The 27,314-nt window shown below is 32.3% G+C and overlaps 9 protein-coding genes and 1 pseudogene across 10 annotated transcripts, besides 2 other annotated features; 6 read left to right on the forward strand and 4 right to left on the reverse strand.

The window, feature by feature from the left end:
• Positions 1-252: 252 nt before the first annotated feature.
• On the reverse strand, positions 253-4,643 carry TVAGG3_0230720 (dedicator of cytokinesis DOCK family; the record flags this gene model as incomplete). The annotated part of the gene is made up of 1 exon (XM_001302078.1): positions 261-4,634. The coding sequence occupies one exon, from the start codon at positions 4,632-4,634 to the stop codon at positions 261-263; it is 4,374 nt and encodes a 1,457-aa protein (XP_001302079.1).
• A 645-nt stretch (positions 4,644-5,288) lies between these two features.
• TVAGG3_0230730 (uncharacterized protein) lies at positions 5,289-6,042 on the reverse strand (the record flags this gene model as incomplete). The annotated part of the gene is made up of 1 exon (XM_001302079.1): positions 5,353-6,042. The coding sequence occupies one exon, from the start codon at positions 6,040-6,042 to the stop codon at positions 5,353-5,355; it is 690 nt and encodes a 229-aa protein (XP_001302080.1).
• Positions 6,043-6,143: 101 nt separating this feature from the next.
• On the forward strand, positions 6,144-7,127 carry TVAGG3_0230740 (uncharacterized protein; the record flags this gene model as incomplete). The annotated part of the gene is made up of 1 exon (XM_001302080.1): positions 6,144-7,127. One exon carries the CDS (start codon positions 6,144-6,146, stop codon positions 7,125-7,127), a length of 984 nt encoding a protein of 327 aa, XP_001302081.1.
• A 222-nt stretch (positions 7,128-7,349) lies between these two features.
• On the reverse strand, positions 7,350-7,948 carry TVAGG3_0230750 (prefoldin subunit family; the record flags this gene model as incomplete). Its single annotated transcript, XM_001302081.1, has 1 exon — positions 7,474-7,926. One exon carries the CDS (start codon positions 7,924-7,926, stop codon positions 7,474-7,476), a length of 453 nt encoding a protein of 150 aa, XP_001302082.1.
• Positions 7,949-8,325: 377 nt separating this feature from the next.
• Positions 8,326-10,220, forward strand: TVAGG3_0230760 (uncharacterized protein; the record flags this gene model as incomplete). The annotated part of the gene is made up of 1 exon (XM_001302082.1): positions 8,334-10,208. The coding sequence occupies one exon, from the start codon at positions 8,334-8,336 to the stop codon at positions 10,206-10,208; it is 1,875 nt and encodes a 624-aa protein (XP_001302083.1).
• A 479-nt stretch (positions 10,221-10,699) lies between these two features.
• Positions 10,700-10,790: a mobile genetic element.
• A 251-nt stretch (positions 10,791-11,041) lies between these two features.
• Positions 11,042-12,736, reverse strand: TVAGG3_0230780 (protein of unknown function (DUF3447); the record flags this gene model as incomplete). Its single annotated transcript, XM_001302083.1, has 1 exon — positions 11,675-12,736. One exon carries the CDS (start codon positions 12,734-12,736, stop codon positions 11,675-11,677), a length of 1,062 nt encoding a protein of 353 aa, XP_001302084.1.
• A 581-nt stretch (positions 12,737-13,317) lies between these two features.
• TVAGG3_0230790 (histone-lysine N-methyltransferase family) lies at positions 13,318-14,340 on the forward strand (the record flags this gene model as incomplete). Its single annotated transcript, XM_001302084.1, has 1 exon — positions 13,318-14,340. One exon carries the CDS (start codon positions 13,318-13,320, stop codon positions 14,338-14,340), a length of 1,023 nt encoding a protein of 340 aa, XP_001302085.1.
• A 1,631-nt stretch (positions 14,341-15,971) lies between these two features.
• TVAGG3_0230800 (ankyrin repeat protein family) lies at positions 15,972-16,138 on the forward strand (the record flags this gene model as incomplete). The annotated part of the gene is made up of 1 exon (XM_051227325.1): positions 15,974-16,138. A coding segment is annotated over one exon (165 nt), but the record flags the coding sequence as incomplete, so codon positions are not given.
• Positions 16,139-16,977: 839 nt separating this feature from the next.
• TVAGG3_0230810 lies at positions 16,978-17,933 on the forward strand (annotated as a pseudogene). The gene has a single exon. A coding segment is annotated over exon 1 (956 nt).
• Positions 17,934-18,707: 774 nt separating this feature from the next.
• Positions 18,708-19,561, forward strand: TVAGG3_0230820 (histone-lysine N-methyltransferase family; the record flags this gene model as incomplete). The annotated part of the gene is made up of 1 exon (XM_001302086.2): positions 18,708-19,561. A coding segment is annotated over one exon (854 nt), but the record flags the coding sequence as incomplete, so codon positions are not given.
• A 3,632-nt stretch (positions 19,562-23,193) lies between these two features.
• Positions 23,194-27,314: part of a mobile genetic element that runs on past the window's edge.

The raw sequence follows: 27,314 nt of genomic DNA on the forward strand, positions 1-27,314 counted from the left end.
TCATTCAAAGCAGTTGCTCTTATTCTTTAGGAAAATTTACTATTCCCAAATTCTTGGGTCCAAAATTGAATAATTTGCTCACAATTTCCGAGATATTGAAACTACAATAAGATACAAAAGGTAAAAACTATCATCTCAATTGAGATTATCATATTTCATTATAAAAGAGATTTTGTAATAAAAAAAATTATCATTATTTATTCAAAAAGCAAAATATATAAAAAGAAAAAAAAACTAAAATAAAAAAATATATATTAATATTAAAGCGCACTTGGAGATGAATTTGAAGGAGTTAAGATCATCTTGTAACTCTCCAATATCTTATCAGATGTTTCATTACCAGACTTCTTTCTGTCTGTGTTATTCAACTTACTCAAATCATTCAAGACATTTGCAGCCTGGAACAAAGCATCCCAAACACTATTTGTCAATCCAATCAACTTCTTGTAATCCTCCTTGGACATGTCCTTCAAGTCATCTCCCACTTTATATCTGATATCTGTCTTGCATTTCCTTACGAAAGTGAGAGGAGCGAATTGATTTGTTGATGGGTTTTTATCCAATGTTTGTGCCATTAATCTCATCAACAACTTCGTGTTCAACCAAAGTGACCATTTCGTCCACATGTGTTCGAGTTTCTTTGGTGGCATGACTGCTCTAAATTCTTCGACTTGGATCATGATTTCTTCTGTGTATTCCTTCAAATACATCATGTAGTACTGTTTCCTTGTGATTTTTGATGTCGTGTGCTGAACGATTTCGACATTAGAAACCATTCCTGGCAAGTAAGATAATATGATTTCATCTGTCTTCTTTTGTCTCTTGCCTGTTACGAATTGATGTTTTACAACGAAAATGTCATCCCAACCTTTTTCTTCTTTCAAGACATCCAAAGTGAAATTGCAAACTCTTAAGTTTTCCATGTCATTCTTATCAACATTAACTCTAACGATCTGTGCGTAAGACTTGTTTTTCTCGAAAGGAATGTTATCATCTTCGATAAACAAAGGATCAGGAGAGCACCAAATTAATCCAGGATAAGCTTTCTCTAACATCTGTTTGAATTTCTCTTCACCGCCTTTTGGAAGGATTTGGATTGTGTTCTTTCTCTTTAAATCATTTTTGATTGTACCTCTAAAAGACACCAAATAGAAATAGTGCTTTTGAGAATCACCTTTCTCAAGATCAGTGTATAAAGTACCATAAGAATTAGCAATTCTCGTGTAAATGTCAACCAAATCATCAAACATTCTGTGGTTTTCGAGATAAGCAAGCAAATACTCAGTGATTTGGCCAATGCACCAATTCAAATTTGCTTGTTGAGATAATTCCATTGCTTTTTGTAATTCTTCACACATTGATTGTTCAGTGAACATGTCTCCTTCTAATAAAAGATATTCGGAACTCTGGAGCTGGTTTGTTGTTCCGTTGTTGTATTTGAGATCTCCTGAATCTTCGATGAATGGGAAGTCTTGAGCTCCTCCAGTAGGAATTCCATCAACAACTTGGTTGCGGAGTTTGAAGACATTTGCAATTAATGCGCAAATCTTCCATTGGCAGAGGAATGCGGCCAAATAATCACCGTTTTCTTCATTGATCTTTTCTATCTGTTTGCAAACCATGTACAAAGCTCCTTGTACATTTTCTACGTATGTAAAGTTATGAATCAAGTTCTCAACATTCTTGAAATAGACTTTTGATTCTTTCCAAGCGTTCTTGAGATTAGGAATCATGTCATTGATAATTCCGAAATCTTTGGAAACATCTGTACCTTTGAATTCGAAATCAGTATTTTCGAAAAGTGATTTGATACATGCGAATATCAAACCAATGAAACACCTCACAGATCTCTTCTTTGACTTGTCTGTGCATAACTCTATGTTCACGAGCCATCTCAAGAAAGCCATAGCAGTGATTCTTGCCATTGCAACTTTCCTTTGAGTGACGGAAACAACGGAACAAAGGATAGACAAAATATGATTAGTTTTGTCAATGAAAATTGTTTGTGAAAACTTGTTCACGACGAAAGCGAAAGACTTGAAGACCATTGGGAATGCTTCTGAGTCTTGTGTTGGAGATAACATGTGCATAATGATCTTGAAGATGGAAATAAGTTGTCTATCCTTAGCAATGATGTCGATTTTGTCAATGAAATGCAAGAAAACTAATAATCGACATGTAACTTCAAGAGAAACAGACAATTTGATGGAATTCAAAGGAGAACTGAGTTGTGAATCATTTTCAATAACAACATGCTTCGATAATTCTTCAATTAATGATTCTTCTGACAAATTCGCGAGGAAATCAAAGAACCTTAATTTGTTATCATCAGACAAAAGATCGAAATATCTCGTGAACTGTCCTGATTTCACGTTCTTGCAGATGTTAAGAATGAACGGTACTAATACTGGATCATTTCCAAGATGTGGCGCAAGGGAATCCGCAAAAGTGAAAATCAGTGTCAAAAGAGGGAAGAAATACATGGCAATGCGTTTCGATGTCGATGAATCAGAGTACATCTCAATGGAAACACCTAAAAGACCTATAGCCTTGAAGGCAGGGTCAATCGCTTGCTTGTTGTTGGCAAGAAATGTCTCTCTGACAGTCGAATAGAACAAACTCAACAATGGAATGTATGGTGACATGTCGAGATGTTCCTTTGGAGGTTTGACGGCTTGGAAAATGGCGTAGATGAAAGAAGCGTCGGAGAAGAAGATCTGGAAGACTTCTAGACGTTCTTGTGTCTTCAAGGCGAAAATGAATCTCCTGGCAAGCGCCATGACCATGTCTGGAGCAAATCCCATTCGTAGTTGGCGAATAAACTCTCCTGCAGCGCGTTTGACAACAATTGGAACGTTTTCGGCGGATGTGGCGTTGAGGAGGTCTTGCAGTTCATCCCAGCAGAATTGGTGATTGGCAATCATGCCTTTGAGACCAACAAGGAAGAAAGGAAGTGGAATTGGAGAAATTTCAAGAATATTTTCTTTCAATTTCTTGAGATAAATCGATGGGAAAGTGTCCGGACATGAGAATGAGTGCTCAATCCATTTGTACAACCAGTCGGAATTGCAGTTTTGTATGCGTTCGGCTAATAAACTGAAATCCACTTGAGGAAGAATGACAGGATCGAAGCAGTATTGAAGCATGTACTGAGCAACTGTCTGCCACATAGGATGTTTGTAGTCTGGACCGGCTGCCTGCTCGAGATCTCCAGATGAGCGTGAGCCTGATCCGGAGAGGGCAGTGTCGGCTATGGACTTCTTAGGTGGAGCAATGAGAGAGAAAATGAGCTTCTTAGGTGGTGCAACGATTGTCGGGAAAATATAAGAGATGGAAATGGTTCCGGAGCTGCCAGAAAATAGGGAATGGCCTTTAAGCTTGCATTGGCCCGACCATATTGGGTCAACGATCGGGATTGTAGCATCGGCAATCAATTTCGTTTTTCCGGACTCAAGAGTGTAAAGTTCGGCCACGATTTCGAGTGGCATTGAATGTTCGTAGCTCGTATTGAGTTTGAAATTGCACATTCCTGGGAAATGCATTCCTTCGACAGCGTTAAGTGTTTGAGTTCTGCAGCTTTCTATTTCTTGAGTCATGTTTGGTTTGGCTGCTGCTTTGAGAAATTTCGAATTTTCTTCGTGTGTCTTTAATATGAAATTACAGAACATTTGGGAGCCTTTTTGTATGGCATCGGGTGATGGATTGACCTTAATTGAGTGGATAGTAAGTAATGGCGATGGATACATTGGCTGGAATGATGTAATTCTGGCTGGTAAATTTTCAGTCGGCGGATTCTCATCATTGTCGTGATCAAAGACTAAATTGAACATCGGATACTTCTTCTCACTCTTGAAGAAGTCTTCCATTGGCGTGGATGGATTGAAAACAACCCAATCTAAACTAAATTGACCATCTGTGATTTCCGAAATAAGTCTGTGGCCAATAGCAATTGGTTTCTCAACTGAGTCTTTATCGACAGTGTCCACGTATGAAAGGATTGCGACAATTCGTGACTCGGGATTATCAACGTATGGGATGTAAAAATCGTTATGATTGAATCCAAAAGTAGTGCATTCGGGAGTTCCATGCGAAAAATCAATCCTAACTGGTTCCGATGTAGGGAATTTTAAGTAAGAGAACAATTCTAAGATAGATGACTGTCCAACACCGGTTTTGCCGACTAATTGATATTTATTAATGTGCATTAATTTAATGGTTTCATAATTTTCGGAAATTTTATATTGTTTGTTTGCAATAATGTGATAATATTCTGAATCAATTAAAGGAATGGAAACATATTTGCCTTCATATGACCCACGCTCTAGATCCTTTTGGAAGCTTTGAACAGTGAGTGTTGCAGCACTATCCGGTTGCTTTTCTGTTAATAAATTCTCACTGATTCGGTTAGCTGCAACAGCTTGATTTGGTTGAATTTTCTGTGGAGGGCAATATGAGCATGTTGTGTCCTTAACTATAGGCTTAATCCACGACAAATCATTTAACTCACGATCTGTCAAATACAGAAAGCGTGATTGATTCGATATAGTAGTAGTATTAATAGTTGTGGTAGCAAGCAAGTTATCTATATTCAAAGTCTCTCTCTGATTCTTTTCTTCCTTCAGTCTGTATTGCATGAGAGAGTTTTTTTCTGATGTCACTTTTTAATTTCACGTATTTTATATTGAGCTGTGATTTTGAGCGTTTTACACTTCGGATGTTAATATTAACTAGTCAATCAAAAGTTCGATATTTCAAAGTCTTGGATGAAATTTATCAAATTCAAAACATCTACAAAGAACACGTTTTTCCAGTGGGGAACCTTAAGTTGTAATATGGTAAATCGATCGCAATTACTGAAATGGCATTGTAATGAGATCATTGATTATCCACAATTTTTATTGCTACCAAACTCAATTAAATTGTAATAATACACTATGCTTATCAAATAAATCAGATTTATTAGTTACTCATACCAAAATTTATTGATGGCAATTTTACGACATTGGAAAAACAGTTAATCCGACATCCTTTTGGATTAAATATGAATATCTGAAGTTATTAGAATATGTTTTTCCATATAAGTAAGTCCCAATTTCGATTGATGATAAATTCTGAATATAGCTGAACCATTTATACTAGAATTGAAGAACCTTTACTATAGTACAGGTAATTTCATTCGTTCAGAATTCAATCCATACTATACATTATATATACTCTCACAAGAATAATCATGATATGAAAAGATTTTTAAATATATTGTTTTATTTTATAAATTTTTTGAATACTAACAGAGTTTATGCAATAACAGTATGTTTGAGAAAAGATAACTTCAAATATTATACATATAAAAAATTATTCCCATAATCTATTCATTTGGATTGAATCACGAAGTCTATTTACGCCAGCTGATTTCTGTTTTGTCATGCTGCGCACAGTGAAGTCTTGCTGTTGTAACCTTTTATTAAATTTTTCAATGGATTCGGTAGTTGGTGGTTCGACTTCTTTTGCTTCATTATATTCATCGCAAACATTGAACATTGAGCATCTAATTTCTTGGACTTGTGTTTGCATCTCATCAAATTCTTCATCAAGAAGTGCTCTTACATCATCAATGCTATTGCTCACATCTGTTACACTTCTTGAAGCCCTAAGTGAAGATGTTGGACGAGAAGTAGAAATAGGAGAACTACTATTTGGCCTATCTGACCTAGTTACCTTAAGATACTTAACAATCTCCTTATCTACTGGATTATCTGTCTCAATAAAATGTCCTGCTTCCTTTAATGAATCTAAAAAGTGGATACATTTTTGAATTGCCGTAGTTCTTTGTGCGGAAACTAATATACTTGGTGTCTTTTTAGCAATTTCTTCTGTTAGTTTGTTTTGCATTGTATTATATAGCTTTCGTAATGTTGATAATTCGTTATATATCTCTTCATTTCGATTTATTCGAGCAATACCAATTCGCTTAGCATACATATCGATTTCTGGTGGAGAAATATGTTGCTTGAGGTCATCCCAGATAAGTCCTGAGACTTCCATAATTCAAATTTACTAACGTACAAAAAATCAAAAATCAGTAATTGTACGGAGAAAGTGATTCTAACAATTAGCATAACAAAACAAGAAAATAACATTCAGAAATGACTAAAATTGACAAAATTTTGAGAAAGGATTTTGTTTATCAATTCATCCTCTTACAAAACCCTCTCATTCTCATCTCAATTATCACGGTGACATACTTACTCACAGCAGATACCCTTAATATCAAGCAATATTGTAATTTTTCCAAAGGAAAACAAAGTTCGATATTTTTTGGGATCATTACTATTCCGAATTCAGATAGAAGACAGTACATGTGGAAGTTTTGGATCGAGAAACTACTTTCTACCACTCAGCACCAAGTTAAATACATAACCAAACCAATAATTGATTTACCAGAACTTTCACTTTTACCTGACCACAAGTGGGAAAAATATGAGTTCAATGTTGATCGCGATAGAGTTGTTAAAAGACTTACAGCAGCCGAATATTTTCTAAAAAACACGACTTTAGATTGGTATTGGACCTTGACTGATGATGTCTTTATAGATTTAAATGAGCTTGATGATTTGACTAGTGAACTCGACAAAAAGTACGACACAAACAAAGACTACGTAATGCAAGGCAACCTGTTATTCGAAGAGAGTTTCTACCTCCAGGGAGGTGTTGGATATATCATGTCAAGAAAAGCCGTCCAACATTTTCTTTCAATCGGCTTTCAATACCTTGAAATGTGTATATGGAATGATGACATGTACGGTTCGTATATATATGAGACTATGAATATTCCTGATGATCAAATTACAAATCCAAGATTAATTGGTGAACCAGTTCACAAGAATAAGCTTTTATTATTGAAAATTTATAGTAACCATAAGAAATTCCCTATCTGTCCTAAGCAAACTCCAAAGTTTGGTGGATATAACGGAACATATCCAATTAAAATGATAACAGCCGTTCATCATAATGATATTAGATATAGCAGAAGGTTTTGGATTCAACTGTTAAAAGCAAAAGAAGCCAATCATAATATTAGATACTATTTTGAAGAAAAACATATAACTAATTTTTGTATTGAGGATTAACTGATTTGTTTATTATATTATTATAGAGTAAATAGTGTGTTTGATGTATTATTTCTTTTAAAATATGTTAATATATTTAATCTGAATTAAAAGCAGGGAAATTACTAGGGAATCGATTATTTCAGAATGAGCAATCTTTTAAAAAGTAGAATATGTAGAAGTTTTCCACATTACTGCATCAAAAACTCAAAAAAATAAAAAATAAAATCAGAGATATATTATGGAATTTGTTGTGCTTAGGATATTTCAAATAAATAAGAACTGTTAATAGAATTTTAGAAATTTTATTAATATTTAGAGAACTCGAAACTTCGAACAAAAATATGCCGAAAATTATTTAATATTTTTATTGCTTGTGTTGGGTAGCTTGTATTTTCTGGTTTGCAACTTGAACAACCATCTGGTATTGCTGCTGTTTTTCTTTAAATGAATTTTTGAGATTTTCTTGCTGTGCATTTAATCTCTTTAATCTACGATTGAAGAAAGCTTCTGCTTTTTCTACACTTGTTTCGGCAAAGTAGCCTGTACCAAGTTCAATAATTGGTCTCTTTTGTGATGAAACTATTCCTGTCACATAAAGGCTTTCTGTAATTGGAACGAGCATTGTTCGTCCTGTTTCAACAGCTGTAAACTGCTTTAATTCAGCCTTAGCTTGTTGTGTCTTAAGAACTGTTTCATTTGTGAGTGAAATTGTTGCTTGTAATTGTGTAAGTTCTTCCTCAAATTGCTTCTTGAGGTTCATAATCTGTTGGATGTTAAGAGATGTAGCTGGGACGCCTTGGTCTGCTTTAGCTGACATAGAAATGTAAAAAAGAACAAAAAGTGGACGTTTAAATTTTAGTAATGGACTTTTCTATATCCTTGAAGAAACTAATGAATCGGTACATGATTATTTTTTAGATGTTTCTGATGAGGATTTTCATATGTATTCATTAAAATCAAATCTAATTTAGATCTAAAAAAAGGATTAAAGGCTGAACAGAATAATTATTAGGTAAGACTTTGCGCACAAAACCATATACCTCCATTCTTCATCTATGAAAACCTATGATTTCAATTGGATAAGATCTTTGAATTTAAGATATTTATGATTTTTATAACAAATTGTAATCAGTACTGTATTTACCGATTATTCTCCTGTGAAAGAACCCAAAAATTTTGTGACAACATAAAAAAAATGTACAATTTTGAAAATTCAAAATTATCATGAGTAACGAAAAAATAGAGCCCTCTACAATGAATTATGTCTTCGACATGTTCGGAAAGAGTGTTTCTCAGATGCTTCAGAGTTCTGTTACTCAACAAACAATGATTGATGAACTTAGAGCTCAAATTCGATCATTACAAACACAAGTTACAAACGTATGCAACAGTTTTCAAGATTTTGAAGATAGATTATACATTAAAGTGCAAGAAATGCGCCCAACAATCTACACACGCGATGGAATTCCGATAGATGATGCACTTGAAATGATGCAAAACAAAATAAATCAGTGCACTGATAAGGTTCAACAACAAAATGAAACACTTGATCGTTTTGATATTGATTTAAAGCAAAAAATCGATCAAGATGCATTCGAATCGCAATTTCGAGATGCTAAAAACGCAATTGACAGTTACTCAGAGATTACTCAGACTATTCAAACTCTACAAAAAGATTTTCAGAAGCAAAGAGACGATATGGATTCGTTAACGGAGCATGCGATGCAAATGGTACAACTCAAAATCGAACAATTCTCTAATAACAAGACTCCTCTTGGTGAAGCAGATGTTCTCGATGCAAATGATGAGTATGCTAAGAAATCTTACGTTGATCAACAAATTAAACTCGTAGCATCAAATCCATTTGGACTTCCAGATATGTCATCATTTACTCCATCAGGAGATAACATTCAAGACCAATTTACTTTATTACAAATGCAACAAGAGCAACTTGAAAAAGCATATCAAGCTCAAAAAGCAAAATTAGGACAGAATTACGATCAGTTATACAGCAAATTAGATGAAGAAGAGGATGAAGATTTCGAAGATGACAGCAAAGAAGAAATTTTTGTTGATGATTTCGATCTTGGCGACGATTTCATTTTCGAAGACTCTGAACCGGAGAAAGAGATTGAATTCCGTTCTATTTCCATTGATAATGATGGAAATATCGATGACGAATCAACCTATACAGATAAAAAGCACTCAACAGGTTCAAGAAGAAATGTTGGTGTTCAAGCTCAAATTCAAGCTAAAAAGACGGCCAGAAGTCATCTCAGAGAACAGATTAAAGCCAAGAAAGCACAAACAGAAGCTCCTTCAGCAGCCACAACTAAGGAAGTCTCTGGAGGTGGAGCAACTTTGTCTTCAGCCGATGAACAAAAGATCCAGAATTCCATTGTTAACTCCATCATGACTAAAGTTGAGAACATGTTAATTGACTTCTTCTCGATGCAGAGTGGACTTAAGCTAGAGAAGAATGATGCCAAAGTACTTATTAACCAATTATCTGTTGTCCAGAAGTTGAAAGATGAATACAAGAAACTCAAATTGTTGTTACAAGGTAAAATGGACAGTTTGAAATGCAACCAAGAGCTGGAAATAAGAGTCACAAGGCAAGATTTCTTCAGTTACTTGACACAGATATTCCCCAATAACCAATTACTTCAGAAAGTCATGCAATCGTCAGTTAAAACTACCTTGCCAACTCTCAAGAAAGAATCGCCAAGATCAAGGCCGAAGACTTCTATTGATGATAAAGATGAAATCAGAGTTAGAGCTAAAACAGCGAAAACTCAGAGTTCTACACAACAACAGAACTTAGTTCCTGCAAGGAATTCAAGACTATTGGCTCTCAACCAGAAGTTCTTGAGAGGTGCTGATGGTAGATATTACTTGAGAGATTTAGGTGGCGAACAAAGTGGAATAACTACACCAAATATTACTGGACAAACTAAGACAGGAATGAATCCTGAAAACGCAATGGATTTCCAACCATTCGTTCCTGATACTCATGTTAAAACAGATACAAATGAAAGAGCAATGACTGCTATGTCATCAAAGCATAGATCTAAGACTCCTACTGATTCTACAGAATAAATTATTTTTGTGTTGATTTTTTATTGTATATAATTAAAAATGATATTTAATAATGTTAATAGCTTAATCAATATGAAGAAGTATAACTATATATGTTTATAGTGGAAAAAAGACTTATCAAGCAATTGTGGATTGAGAATGGACAAGAAAGTAGTAATTTGGCCCTCATAAAATTGAGAGGATCTCATTGTGGAAAAAATAATGAATTGGAGACAAATTATGTGAGAAAAAAAAGTGCAAAAAATTTAATGACTATGTGTTTGTATTCATTCTAACAATGACTATTGTGTACTTGATGAGTTAGCATTTTATTATAAGATCTCTCAAGTTAAGCATCTGATAGTCGACTATAATTATACCCTAAGTATTAGTCCTTTCCTGATACTAGAAATAATGAAGGTAAACTTAATTTTTTTAATTGAAAAATTAGCGCCTTCTAAGACAGTTCTGCAAGCCAGAAGCCCAACATATATGCAACCTAGCTGCTGGTGGTCAGGGATATAAATTTACTCGAATAAGCTAATGTTCCTTCTGAAGTTTCTCATTGAATTAGAAACTTTATAAGGACTTTGCTCTAAAGTACTCTTAATTCTCTTCTTTGGCTTGCAGAGGGCTTATAGTTCTGTAATTTGAGGAATAATTCAAACAAAATATTATTCAAAAACATTACTAGAGATAAGGATGTCGTTTTATAATAGATTATAAAAATAAATGTATTTAGCAAAAGTTTTACATTATGAGCACATCCATAAGAAAATTTTTGGAAAAAAAAAAGAAAAAAAAAAGAAAGTCATTGACATCTTATCAAAATATCAATAAATTTTAATTGTAATACGTTCTGAGAGAAATTGAAGAGATTAACACTAACAGAGTTTGGATTAACTACACAACTCAGCTATATTCGAATAAAAGTACATTCTCTGATCTCTTGGAGGTAGATATGGTATAAGTTATGGCAGATTGTTTAAGTTTGAAAGAATAATCAAAGATTAACAAAACTGAAAATTCAGAGAAATGTATAGAATCAGTGGGGAAAATTGAATTATTTTTAGTCCTAATCAAATCAATCTTCGAAATTTCCAGAAAAATAAAAAATATTATCTTATGTAAGAACATTATTCTTTGGCACCATGTGAAATAAGGACTTCGGCAGTTTCGTTACTATTTTTATATACTGCATCATGAAGTGCTGTTCTTCCATATTTATCCTTTTCATTGACATTCGCACCAAGTGAAATAAGGACTTCGGCAGTTTCTTTATTATTATTCCATGCTGCATCATGAAGTGCGGTTTTTCCATCTTGATCCTTTTCATTGACATTCGCACCAAGTGAAATAAGGATTTCGACAGTTTCTTTACTATTATTCCATGCTGCATCATGAAGTGCTGTTCTTCCATATTTATCCTTTTCATTGACATTCGCACCAAGTGAAATAAGGACTTCGGCAGTTTCTTTATTATTATTCTATGCTGCATCATGAAGTGCGGTTTTTCCATCTTGATCCTTTTCATTGACATTCGCACCAAGTGAAATAAGGACTTCGACAGTTTCTTTATTATTTTTAGATGCCGCAATATGAAGTGCGGTTTTTCCATCTTGATCCTTTTCATTGACATTCGCACCATGTGAAAAGAAGTATTCGATAAGGGATCGAATATTAAAAATAGGTGAATAAACAAAGCATTTGTTTATATCATTAGTTTGATCGAAATAAACTAAAAAGGATTCGAGATTTTTGTTTTTTCCGCAAGAATATAAATCAATCTTAAAATTGTGTTCATTCATCAAAAATGTTACAAAATCAATGTTGTGTGAAATAATTGCACATTTCATGCATTTTTCATTTGGTTTTTGATATTTCAAACATTCACTCATGATCTCTGCATTTCCTCCAAAAAATGAAAACTCTAGACATTCTTCGGTTATTTCTGAGCTGCATTTAGTTCTTAATAACTTGAAACAATCAACTGCTCCATGGTAACAACATATTTCAAGTAATGAATATCCTTCGTCAGTTTCTGGATATAAACTGCTTTCAAGTTTTTGATCTTTATCAAATCCATCTCTTTCCGTGAATGTGATGAATCTTTCTAAGTCATTATTCATAATTGCTCTGTATATTGTATTTTCTGTATGAACATCAAGATTTTTAATATCATCTTTTCCGAAATCAGAAGATTTATTTAATTTAAACCCATATTCTTTATAAAACAGGAAGTTTGAAATATTAGGGATTTCATTGACTTCTTCCACATGATATTCATCAATAAACAGTTTGGCAAGAAATAAATATGACTTTGTATAGCGATTGTTATACGGAATGATTTGTAAAATGTCTTTTATAATATCTTTGGGTGGATATTTATTGGAATCAATCAATTCTGTTTTGATCATTTCGTAAATTGACTTTAATTCTTCTTCTTTTTCTGTTTTCAACTGATACAACGCGTTGTATATGTCGATATAATATTTGTGCGCGTTTCTTAGTTCAATGTATTTGTTTGAATGAATGTCTTGGTTGGACATTAAAAATTTTTAAGGCTTCTTTCCGACCAAACGGTCTGTGTCGTCTTTCATATCATATTTCTTTACTTCGAAGTAAAGAAAAATTTCATAAAAATACAACTTGAGTTCTTTTAAATGCTCATATGTAAGGCATTATTACCTCATAGTATGAAGTCCGGAAATGCCGTTTTTGTTCAATCTTGAGTTGAATAATCTAAAATTTTATCACAAACATTGTGTTCGGACTGCATTCTATGCAAACAAATAGAATGTTATCATGATCTCCTATAATGTGGTAAGAACATTTGTCCGTAGAATCATCTCAGTCAATGAGATGAAGATTTAAGATCTCACCATATAACTATGCTTTCTGGTTTATTAAAGTAATTTAAAAAGGGATGACTAATCAAACAATTGCAGTATAGATTTCTAATTTCTAATTTCGATTTTTGATTTTTCAGAAGTTTTGTAAAGTTACGACATTTAAAAAAATGAGCCAAGATCTTGCTCTAAATTTCGAATATATTGCTGCTCACATTAATGATTATATTCAAAATGAAAATTTCTTTTAGACATTCGATCTAGAAGACATTATAACAATAATGAAATATTCAAAATTAACACCAAAACAGTTCAATTCTCTTCTTAAACAGTCATCATCAACTATTAATGCCAGCAAATTATATGTCTGTACACGAAATGCGAATGTTACTGTCCAAAGCATCAATGATGTTGTATCAGTTCTGAAATCAGTTAAAACATACATGAAATTCAAAATATTTGATGGTGTCATTGATTTTTTATTACAAAATGATAAGGAAAGATGCGAAAGTGCAGAAGAAAATAAAAAGCTTCGAGAACAAATTCAAAAGCTTCAAGAACAAATTCAAGATTTGAAATTTCAAAAGAATCGAAAATTTTTAACTAAAATCACAGAACTTAAGATATCTAATGATTTTGATAGTGTTTACAAACTCTTCGGAAAAATTTCTGCAGAAGACAATCAAGAAATGATGTCAAAAGCTTGTGAAGAAGGACTTTGGAAAAAGACAACAGAGAATAGAAAGAATGTACTTCATGTTGCATGTGAAAAGGGAAATCTTCAGCTTGTCAAATTACTTATCGAATGTGGCTGTAACAAAGAAACAATAGATGAATATGGAAATACTCCTCTCATTTATGCATCATGGAATAATCAACTTGAAGTTGTTAAATATCTTATCTCTGCAGGAGCTAATAAAGAAGCAAAGAATAACGATGGGAAAACTCCTTTAATTTATGCATCATTATACGATTATCTCAATATTGTTAAATATCTTGTCTCTGATGGTGCTAATAAAGATGTAAAGAATAATGATGGAAAAACTCCCATAATTTATGCATCATTATACGGCTATCTTGATGTTGTTAAATATCTTATCTCTGATGGAGCAAATAAAGAAACAAAGAATAATGAAGGAAATACACCACTCATTTATGCATCATGGAATAATCATCTTGAAGTTGTAAAATATCTTATCTCTGTTGGAGTTAATAAAGCTGCAAAAGATAATGAAGGAAAAACTGCACTATCGCATGCAAAAGGTAAAGTAAGAGATTATCTAAAATCTATTGGAGCCAAGTAATTTAATCAGATAATTTAAAGCAAAATGCTACATTCAACACCGAAAAATTTTAAAATGTTTTATAAAAACATCAGATTTCAAAAGTATAATTCTTTTTTAATATAGACTGGAAATTATTACCACTTGACTTCAATTAATAATTAGTAGCAACTGTTAAATAGTAATGCAATAATTCATGGTAACAGAACTATAGCGTTTCTTTAAATTTTTTTGTTTTAGTGGTGTGATCGTTATGATATGAACAATTATGGAAAGTAAACACTCAAAAAATGGTAATAAAGTGTATATCAATGCCATATTCATTACGGATATCATAACTATACTTCAAATATACATTTATAAATTCTTTTTCGTGTCATTATTCCTAACTAATGACTTTTTCTCATTATTTAATTAAATGATAAATTGCAATATTATTATTAAATTTCTTTTGAACTATTCGACTCAATTTATTCTGCATTATGAATGAAATTTTTATTCTATTCAAAGTAATAACATTTGATGTCATTTATTCAAACAAACTCAGTAAATGAGATGAAGAAATATGATCTCATTCAATAACTATATTATTTGGTTTGTTCTTTCAGAATGGATAACAATGCAAACAAGTGCATTTTGATTTTTGTTTTTTCAGATATTTTGTAAAGTCACGACATTTGAAAAATGAGTCGAGGTCTTACTCTGAATTTCGAATATATTGCTGCACACATCAATGATTATATTCAAAATGAAAATTTCTTTTAGACATTCGATCTAGAAGACATTATAACAATAATGAAATATTCAAAATTAACACCAAAACAGTTCAATTCTCTTCTTAAACAGTCATCATCAACTATTAATGCCAGCAAATTATATGTCTGTACACGAAATGCGAATGTTACTGTCCAAAGCATCAATGATGTTGTATCAGTTCTGAAATCAGTTAAAACATACATGAAATTCAAAATATTTGATGGTGTCATTGATTTTTTATTACAAAATGATAAGGAAAGATGCGAAAGTGCAGAAGAAAATAAAAAGCTTCGAGAACAAATTCAAAAGCTTCAAGAACAAATTCAAGATTTGAAATTTCAAAAGAATCGAAAATTTTTAACTAAAATCACAGAACTTAAGATATCTAATGATTTTGATAGTGTTTACAAACTCTTCGGAAAAATTTCTGCAGAAGACAATCAAGAAATGATGTCAAAAGCTTGTGAAGAAGGACTTTGGAAAAAGACAACAGAGAATAGAAAGAATGTACTTCATGTTGCATGTGAAAAGGGAAATCTTCAGCTTGTCAAATTACTTATCGAATGTGGCTGTAACAAAGAAACAATAGATGAATATGGAAATACTCCTCTCATTTATGCATCATGGAATAATCAACTTGAAGTTGTTAAATATCTTATCTCTGCAGGAGCTAATAAAGAAGCAAAGAATAACGATGGGAAAACTCCTTTAATTTATGCATCATTATACGATTATCTCAATATTGTTAAATATCTTGTCTCTGATGGTGCTAATAAAGATGTAAAGAATAATGATGGAAAAACTCCCATAATTTATGCATCATTATACGGCTATCTTGATGTTTGTTAAATATCTTATCTCTGATGGAGCAAATAAAGAAACAAAGAATAATGAAGGAAATACACCACTCATTTATGCATCATGGAATAATCATCTTGAAGTTGTAAAATATCTTATCTCTGTTGGAGTTAATAAAGCTGCAAAAGATAATGAAGGAAAAACTGCACTATCGCATGCAAAAGGTAAAGTAAGAGATTATCTAAAATCTATTGGAGCCAAGTAATTTAATCAGATAATTTAAAGCAAAATGCTACATTCAACACCGAAAAATTTTAAAATGTTTTATAAAAACATCAGATTTCAAAAGTATAATTCTTTTTTAATATAGACTGGAAATTATTACCACTTGACTTCAATTAATAATTAGTAGCAACTGTTAAATAGTAATGCAATAATTCATGGTAACAGAACTATAGCGTTTCTTTAAATTTTTTTGTTTAGTGGTGTGATCGTTATGATTATGAACAATTATGGAAAGTAAACACTCAAAAAATGGTAATAAAGTGTAATCAATGCCATATTCATTACGGATATCATAACTATACTTCAAATATACATTTATAAATTCTTTTTCGTGTCATTATTCCTAACTAATGACTTTTTTCTCATTATTTAATTAAATGATAAATTGCAATATTATTATTAATTTCTTTTGAACTATTCGACTCAATTTATTCTGCATTATGAATGAAATTTTTATTCTATTCAAAGTAATAACATTTGATGTCATTTATTCAAACAAACTCAGTAAATGAGATGAAGAATATGATCTCATTCAATAACTATATTATTTGGTTTGTTCTTTCAGAATGGATAACAATGCAAACAAGTGCATTTTGATTTTTGTTTTTTTCAGATATTTTGTAAAGTCACGACATTTGAAAAATGAGTCGAGGTCTTACTCTGAATTTCGAATATATTGCTGCACACATCAATGATTATATTCAAAATGAAAATTCTTTTAGACATTCGATCTAGAAGACATTATAACAATAATGAAATATTCAAAATTAACACCAAAACAGTTCAATTCTCTTCTTAAACAGTCATCATCAACTATTAATGCCAGCAAATTATATGTCTGTACACGAAATGCGAATGTTACTGTCCAAAGCATCAATGATGTTGTATCAGTTCTGAAATCAGTTAAAACATACATGAAATTCAAAATATTTGATGGTGTCATTGATTTTTTATTACAAAATGATAAGGAAAGATGCGAAAGTGCAGAAGAAAATAAAAAGCTTCGAGAACAAATTCAAAGCTTCAAGAACAAATTCAAGATTTGAAATTTCAAAAGAATCGAAAATTTTTAACTAAAATCACAGAACTTAAGATATCTAATGATTTTGATAGTGTTTACAAACTCTTCGGAAAAATTTCTGCAGAAGACAATCAAGAAAATGATGTCAAAAGCTTGTGAAGAAGGACTTTGGAAAAAGACAACAGAGAATAGAAAGAATGTACTTCATGTTGCATGTGAAAAGGGAAATCTTCAGCTTGTCAAATTACTTATCGAATGTGGCTGTAACAAAGAAACAATAGATGAATATGGAAATACTCCTCTCATTTATGCATCATGGAATAATCAACTTGAAGTTGTTAAATATCTTATCTCTGCAGGAGCTAATAAAGAAGCAAAGAATAACGATGGGAAAACTCCTTTAATTTATGCATCATTATACGATTATCTCAATATTGTTAAATATCTTGTCTCTGATGGTGCTAATAAAGATGTAAAGAATAATGATGGAAAAACTCCCATAATTTATGCATCATTATACGGCTATCTTGATGTTGTTAAATATCTTATCTCTGATGGAGCAAATAAAGAAACAAAGAATAATGAAGGAAATACACCACTCATTTATGCATCATGGAATAATCATCTTGAAGTTGTAAAATATCTTATCTCTGTTGGAGTTAATAAAGCTGCAAAAGATAATGAAGGAAAAACTGCACTATCGCATGCAAAAGGTAAAGTAAGAGATTATCTAAAATCTATTGGAGCCAAGTAATTTAATCAGATAATTTAAAGCAAAATGCTACATTCAACACCGAAAAATTTTAAAATGTTTTATAAAAACATCAGATTTCAAAAGTATAATTCTTTTTTAATATAGACTGGAAATTATTACCACTTGACTTCAATTAATAATTAGTAGCAACTGTTAAATAGTAATGCAATAATTCATGGTAACAGAACTATAGCGTTTCTTTAAATTTTTTTGTTTTAGTGGTGTGATCGTTATGATATGAACAATTATGGAAAGTAAACACTCAAAAAATGGTAATAAAGTGTATATCAATGCCATATTCATTACGGATATCATAACTATACTTCAAATATACATTTATAAATTCTTTTTCGTGTCATTATTCCTAACTAATGACTTTTTCTCATTATTTAATTAAATGATAAATTGCAATATTATTATTAAATTTCTTTTGAACTATTCGACTCAATTTATTCTGCATTATGAATGAAATTTTTATTCTATTCAAAGTAATAACATTTGATGTCATTTATTCAAACAAACTCAGTAAATGAGATGAAGAAATATGATCTCATTCAATAACTATATTATTTGGTTTGTTCTTTCAGAATGGATAACAATGCAAACAAGTGCATTTTGATTTTTGTTTTTTCAGATATTTTGTAAAGTCACGACATTTGAAAAATGAGTCGAGGTCTTACTCTGAATTTCGAATATATTGCTGCACACATCAATGATTATATTCAAAATGAAAATTTCTTTTAGACATTCGATCTAGAAGACATTATAACAATAATGAAATATTCAAAATTAACACCAAAACAGTTCAATTCTCTTCTTAAACAGTCATCATCAACTATTAATGCCAGCAAATTATATGTCTGTACACGAAATGCGAATGTTACTGTCCAAAGCATCAATGATGTTGTATCAGTTCTGAAATCAGTTAAAACATACATGAAATTCAAAATATTTGATGGTGTCATTGATTTTTTATTACAAAATGATAAGGAAAGATGCGAAAGTGCAGAAGAAAATAAAAAGCTTCGAGAACAAATTCAAAAGCTTCAAGAACAAATTCAAGATTTGAAATTTCAAAAGAATCGAAAATTTTTAACTAAAATCACAGAACTTAAGATATCTAATGATTTTGATAGTGTTTACAAACTCTTCGGAAAAATTTCTGCAGAAGACAATCAAGAAATGATGTCAAAAGCTTGTGAAGAAGGACTTTGGAAAAAGACAACAGAGAATAGAAAGAATGTACTTCATGTTGCATGTGAAAAGGGAAATCTTCAGCTTGTCAAATTACTTATCGAATGTGGCTGTAACAAAGAAACAATAGATGAATATGGAAATACTCCTCTCATTTATGCATCATGGAATAATCAACTTGAAGTTGTTAAATATCTTATCTCTGCAGGAGCTAATAAAGAAGCAAAGAATAACGATGGGAAAACTCCTTTAATTTATGCATCATTATACGATTATCTCAATATTGTTAAATATCTTGTCTCTGATGGTGCTAATAAAGATGTAAAGAATAATGATGGAAAAACTCCCATAATTTATGCATCATTATACGGCTATCTTGATGTTGTTAAATATCTTATCTCTGATGGAGCAAATAAAGAAACAAAGAATAATGAAGGAAATACACCACTCATTTATGCATCATGGAATAATCATCTTGAAGTTGTAAATATCTTATCTCTGTTGGAGTTAATAAAGCTGCAAAAGATAATGAAGGAAAAACTGCACTATCGCATGCAAAAGGTAAAGTAAGAGATTATCTAAAATCTATTGGAGCCAAGTAATTTAATCAGATAATTTAAAGCAAAATGCTACATTCAACACCGAAAAATTTTAAAATGTTTTATAAAAACATCAGATTTCAAAAGTATAATTCTTTTTTAATATAGACTGGAAATTATTACCACTTGACTTCAATTAATAATTAGTAGCAACTGTTAAATAGTAATGCAATAATTCATGGTAACAGAACTATAGCGTTTCTTTAAATTTTTTTGTTTTAGTGGTGTGATCGTTATGATATGAACAATTATGGAAAGTAAACACTCAAAAAATGGTAATAAAGTGTATATCAATGCCATATTCATTACGGATATCATAACTATACTTCAAATAAAAAAAAAAAAAAAAAAAAAAGGTAGTGGGGCCTCCAGGCACTTCGTGCCCTCTAGCCCTGAAGATGTTTAGTATAACTTTGTCCGGACAAGTAAGGGTCTATCGTCGCTACAGGAAAAGTTACAGGCGTTCCAAGGAAGTATACTTTGAGAAGCCTTCTTCTGGGTCGAAAACATTATATAATGTGTCGCTTTTCAAATTATATATGTTTTCATGTTTTTGTCACTTTTCTGTCACTTTTCAGGAAAAAACATTTTTATTATTATATATAAATGAATTTTACAAAACCACCGTTACCGTTCTTTTGGAAATAAGAGTAAATGTAAAGATTATATTGAGAGAACTTAAGAAACTACCGAATGGTCTAACATTTGTAGATTTGTTCGGTGGAAGTTTCTATATTCCCATTTGTGCCATACAATATTCCCAGACTCAAAGATTATATGCAATGACTTCGACAACTATATGGACCGTCTCAAACATATACCAGACACAAACAATATATTGAAAGCGTTAAAAGAAAAGATACCTATAGGTAAGATGGAACGTATACCATTAGATAAGAAAAATATTGTGAGAGAGGTTTGAAAAAAGCAGAATATATAGACTGGGATAGTATATCTGCTAGACTATTATATAGTGGTGCTATAAGAGTTCATGACATTGAAACACTTATGTCAAAAGTTTTATATCTTAACTATACAAATGTTTTTCAAAGAGGACATAGAAAAATATATTGAGGGTATAGAGTTTGTGAGATGTCATTGGACAGAGTTGTATGAAAAATATAAAGACAAGGAAAATATTTTCTTTATAGTGGACCGCCGTTCTATAACACATGGATTTTCAATACCAAGTAGACTGGACTTTGAGAGACTCTTTAGAAACTTTAGACGTTTTACATAACTGTCCATGCTTATTTTACATCCGATAAAAGTGGTTTTGGAAACCGTTATGAGATGGTTAGAGGACATACATGACTATGAGTTTAGATATGACAGATAGAATATGAGAGAGTCCTATAAACCGGAGAAAGTGTCATAACAAAGAAATTTTACTAGTAAGTAAAGTGGTTTGAAATAGGACTACTTGTTTTAGGTTTTTTCCATTGTGTCATTTATTTCTTTGACGTGGCAGAAAGTACAGAGAATATGAAGATGAACCAATGCCTGCAAATGTCCAGTATATGTACTCGTAAGAGATTTTTTATCTAATATTAAATGGACGCACAGAACTTAGCGAATGCACAGCAACCTGGACAACCAAACCCAGAGAATATTCCAAATGAAGTTAGAATACAAACTGCAATGGCAAACTATGGTCAAGTGCCAACAGATGTACAAATGCAAACTGCCATGTCAAATGACGCTGCGTTAGGTTTGCCACCATGGTATGCAAATATGAGATGGAAGAGTTTTATACAAACCCTGAAGTGGGATATAAACAACTTTATGCAGATGACGTGAACACAGGAGTTGACCCAGAATATGTTTTTCTACCAGAGGAGAAACAGAATGTATGAGCTCAGTTAAAGAATGCTATGGAACTCAACAGGAAACGTAAGGACTAGGTGGACATTAGATTTTTACATATAGTAAAATGGGTTTCTTCAGTAGTATTGGAAACTTCTTCAGAAGAGTTTTGGAAGAGGTATATGGAATGGAATAAAATCTGTCGGAAGAGGAGTATGGAACGGTGTCAAAAATATTGGTAAAAGAGTAGGTCAGTTCGTTGGTATTATACCTAAAGACCCTGAACCAGAAGAACAAGCTCCTGTTATACAACAGCCTGAACCTGCACCACAGTCTAGTTGGCAACCAAATCCAACACCTCAACCGTATTAAAAAATTATATTTTTACGTTCGATAGTAGTTGTATATGAAATAAGTTCTAAGTAAAACGATGGTATAATGGAACTTCTCTTTCTTCCATCTGTTGTAACCATACTTGAAAGTCTGAAATACTTCCACTCGGCGGTTCATATAGCTTTGTAGGTTTTTTCGTAAAAGTCATTTGCCAAGCATAAAAAGAGTTTTGTGCACCAGAAAATGAAGCATGAACGATAATCAGCATCTGAGTCGAAAACATTTTCATATGTTCCATTAGGGTTTTCGACTTCATAAAAGTCCGGGTTGTACTGGATATTCTGCGGCTGATTTAACATCCTCAGAAATCTATACCATGCCAAGTTGTTATATTTTGTAGAAATATAACGTTTTCTCCAAGGTCTTCTATTCTATTGATTTTAACAGTTGCATTTTTCCTGTCATATATAATATCGAGATGGTACTCTCTTCGTCAATGTTATACTGCTTTGCATATTCGATATAGATGTCGTTTATTTTTCTTGAAAAGCTTGAAGAGTTGTTTCTAAGTTTACAAGCAAATTCACTTGTAAAAGTTTTCCCTGTTCAAATTTCTCATACATACGTTTTTCTTTTTTTAGTATCGACTTCAAAACCGACTGTAAATGGGAACCTGTATGGCTTCTGAAATGAACTTCATTCTACGAAAGCCATAGCTTTTGTGACGGATGGGTCTCTTAACCATCTTAACGGGTAGTCAAAACGATAGCCTTCATGCTTTACGGTCTCTGTCTCAAACTTTTGACCGACATTAGTAAAAAGTTCATCTAATGGTTAGTTGTAGCAACTCTAGAATTTTCTTTTTCTATGAAAGCATATTTTATCTAGAATAAAAATGTCAAATGAAACAGCGTCTATGAGAAGAAATACAACACAACCGACAACTCATTATGCAAGCTCTAAATAAGAGAAACAACAAACTTTTCAAACTATTCTAAGATATCTGAGTCATTGAAAGAAGGAAACTTAAAACTGACATTAAACCAATGACAGATGAGTTTCTGTTTCAAGACAATAAGAACCATACTTGTCTGTATAAATCCAACAAAAGGAACTTTAAACGAGAAACCTATAAATGAACTTCTTTGAAAGCAGATGTTGGCAACAAAGCTGACAAAGAATATGTAGACGATGCAATAGCAAAAGAAGAAGAAAGAGCTAACAAAGCTTATGCAACAAAGAACATACTCATCCTGAACTAGCAGACAAAACATATGTTGACAATAAAATGTCAAGTGGAAGTGACAAGAGCTGAAAACGAATATTCTAAAAAGATCATACACATACTATATCTGAAATAACAAACTTACAAGAACCTTAAACAGGGGAAAGTGACGTTGGACATACAATACCATTGAAATATTGCAAACTTACAAGAAACCTTAAACAGGAAAAGTGACGTTGGACATATACCATTTGCAAATATTGCAAACTTACAAGAAACCTTAAACAGGAAAAGTGACGTTGGACATACACATACCATTGCAAATATTGCAAACTTACAAGAAACCTTAAACAGGAAAAGTGACGTTGGACATACACATACATCTTCTGAAATAACAGACTTAAACGTTAGCCTTGAAAATAAAGCAGATAAAACATATGTCAATGAAATATACCAAAGTTTAGTTGGAACAAAAATATTGAAACTATTGTTGGTGACTTTTCTGTCAATGAAGAAAACAAATATTTTAGATGGCAGTTGGTACAGTCCTTAGAAAATGGTACACGGTATAAACTCATTCCGAAAAATAACAATGAAATGTATGTAAGCTATAAAAAGAACGATGGTACACAAGTTAAAGTTCCATTAGACAACAACTGCTACTTAAACTTATATGGAGACGAACAAAAGAAATATTTAAGAGTTTATGAAATGGCAGATATGACATTGCCTGACCCAGCTCCAGCACCATATTATTATGACTATGGAGATGACAACAGAACACCACATGTAGATGAACAAAAGCTAACATTATATTTAGATTTTTATAGATATAAAAGATATAATGCAATAGAAAAAACGAGAATAGTATACTATTATGAAGATGACAGAAATAAAATATTATAGTCAAGATTTTACCTACTCTGAAAACATAAGATTATATTATAAAAAATATTCTGACTTAAACCAGAAGAAACCTGAAATAGTTGCACTATATTTTAAGTTCAAAAGAGACAATCCTATAATATCTCATATGTTTGATTTAATGAACCCAGTAGGTTCTATTTATACATCTATGGAAGCAAGAGGTCCTCAAGTAATGTTTGGTGTTGGTGCATGGGAACAAATAGTCGACAGGTTTTTGTATTGTGCAAACTCTTCAAAGGAAACAGGTGGAAGTAAAACGATTTCAGGTGAAAACTTACCTGCGCACAGTCACTACATAGATTTAAGTACATCTCAAGCAGGTTGGCATAAGCATAGATATTGGGATTGGTCAGGAATGACAAAAGTAAAGGATATGATGTTAAAGACGACGTTAAGTTTGCTATAAATTGTTACTGGAGTGACACTCAGGGAGAAGGAAACCATACACATTTCGTTTCAGGATATACGCAAACAACGGGACAAAGTAAAGAATACATGCCACCTTACATGACAGTTTACGCATGGTATAGAATTGCTTAGTCGTCATTTTCAACTTCTTTAGCATATTCGTCAGGAGTTGTCTTATATTTGTTAGGAACTGTCTTTGAAAGTATACCACCTTGAACTTTGACAAGTTTGAAACGAGGTCTGACAATAGTAGTTTTATCTTCTGCTTGCAGTCTGTACATTTGCCATGTTTGCTAACTTCATAATATTCTCTTGTATACTTTCTTCTATTTTTACGAACACGAATGTGAGTACCTGTCGAGTTCCCATTGTTGTCATAGTCAATAGTATTTTCATATGGGTCACGTTTGGGTATTTCTATTTTTACTTTGTCACCTTTCTGAAGTTTTGAAGCCCGCGCATTTTTTCTTGTTTGTCTCTTTTGACTAAATTATTAAATATATAGTCTTTCTCTAAGTCAGGGTTGTTTTTCATTTCTTCGGGGGAGTGGTTTCCCAAACCTTTTTGTTTACGGCTATTGTAAATATTTAAAACTTGTCTCATCTTTGCCATGGAGAAGTGTCTATATTTGTCGTCATATGACATTTTCATTTGCTTCACCACTTGTGGTTGGTTTAAGTCTCTTAACATTTTTATACATCCGTCAATGACACCAAGAGCAGAATGGTTTTGGTCGACAATGAAATATTGTTTACATTTTTTGAACGCAGATAGTTTTTTACATCGTCTGATTTGAAAGAACTTTCACAGTCAGATGTCAGTTTTGTTGGATGGTATTTGTCAACGAATATTGTCAAAGCTGCTAAGATATCTAAAATAGCTTTGGACTGTAATGGTATGGCTTCACAGTATCTTGTGTTTTGACCGACAAATATTAGCCAGTATGGTGGTCCATCTGTTCTAACTCTCGGAATGTTTTCCAAGATATCCATAAACCAAGCATTTGGTGTTGAACTAAAGATTTTTACCATGAGTGCTTTCTTTTGTCGCTTTAGAAACATAGGGGTCCTTTTCGGATTCGTCATTTTTTAACCCATAAGAAAATGGGTTTATTTGGCGCGTTAGCAGGAGTTGCATCCAGATTTTTACCCGCAGTGGGGACAATAGCCAGAGGTGTATTTGGAGTTGGAAGGAAGATTTTGATACATTAGGTATACTGAAAGAGAAAGCACAACCTATTATACAAACTGTACAGAAAGGTTGGGATGTAGCACGAGATGCAACAAATCTTATTCCAAATCCTGAAACAAGAGGAAAAGTTCAAGGATGGATGGACAATGTAGGAAGACAAGCAGGAAACTATTATAACAAAGCAAATGACTACTATAACCAAGCAGGACACTATATGGACCAAGGTGAAAGATTCTTTAACAGAGGATATAACCATGCACAACAGTGGGTAAACAATAACCAACCGCAACCACCTCAAAACTTGGGGAATGTAAAATTTTTATTGAGATGAAATGAACAATACAGCATTGAGACAAATGGGTTCAAGATGGATTTGTCGGCTTCCAGCAGTTACACCACGTGTTTGTCAAGTTCTTCCTATACCTCAGGAAGTTTTAGACCGACTTAAAAAACAACAACAACCAGTTGAAAACAAACCAAACTAAAAATTTTTACTGAGATGAAATGACCGAAGAAGTTGAAACGGTAGATTTGACACCACAAACAAAAAGTTCCAGAACCATTGTCAAAACCTGTCAAAGAACTTACAGATGAAGAGAAAAATTCAATAATAGAAAGTGCCAGGTCTGGAAATACAAACCCTAACTACAAAGTCACTTTTCATAAAAATGGAACGGCTAGTATCTCAAAAAAGAAACAGACTCTCACAAATAAAATATTGAAGTCTGAAGGAGCTTTCGAGACAACAGATGGAAAAGTTTACTTCACTGACCAACAGTTCATTATAGAACATCTCATTGACTTAGAGTCGAAATATTCTAAACTTTACAACAAACACAAAAAGTTGAAAGGAAAACAAAAACAAATGGCATATGATATTTATGAAGATGTTGACGACACAACTATTCCTGCAAGTGAAGTAAAGTCAAAGGAACCGGAAAGTGACGAAAAACAGATAGAAGAAGAGAAACCAAAAACTGAAGATAAACCAAAACCAAAGTTTAGTTTCCAAACTAAACCAAGTCAACCTTCATTAGCTGGTATGGGTTGGCGTCAAAAGACTTAATGGCAGCAGGCGGTTATGTAAAGTAAAGAAAAAAATATTTTTTTATTTTATTTGAAATGTACGCTGAGTTTGTTGGAGAAGACCGTTGGGAAACTTGTTTGTTAGATGAGAAATATGAAATGGCATACCATTTTAAAACAATATATTTTTAAAAAAATATTTTTTTATTTTATTTGAAATGTACGCTGAGTTTGTTGGAGAAGACCGTTGGGAAACTTGTTTGTTAGATGAGAAATATGAAATTCACTGTTGTGAGTCATTTGAAGTCAGAAACAAAAAGACAAAAAGAGTTTTAAGCGAATGGGAGCGAAATGACGGATATGCTATTATGAAGATGGGTGGGAAACACTATTTTAAACATATTGTCATTGCAACTCATTTTATACGAATCCTAACAATTTACCTTTTGTAGACCATATAAACCGTATAAGAAACGACAATAGACTTGAAAACTTACGTTGGGTCACTCGTTCTGAAACAATAAGAACAAAGGCAAATTTGGAGATATTGTATTCGAATTTGTCGACGAACTAGAAGATGAAACAATTGAAATTACAGACTATGGCGAGCATACGTTTGAGTTTTACTACTATAGCGAAGAACAAGACTCTTCTACTTTTATACCGGCGTAA

The sequence above is a fragment of the Trichomonas vaginalis genome, chromosome IV (assembly GCF_026262505.1).
Source record: "Trichomonas vaginalis G3 chromosome IV, whole genome shotgun sequence".
Lineage (NCBI taxonomy): Eukaryota > Parabasalia > Trichomonadida > Trichomonadidae > Trichomonas > Trichomonas vaginalis.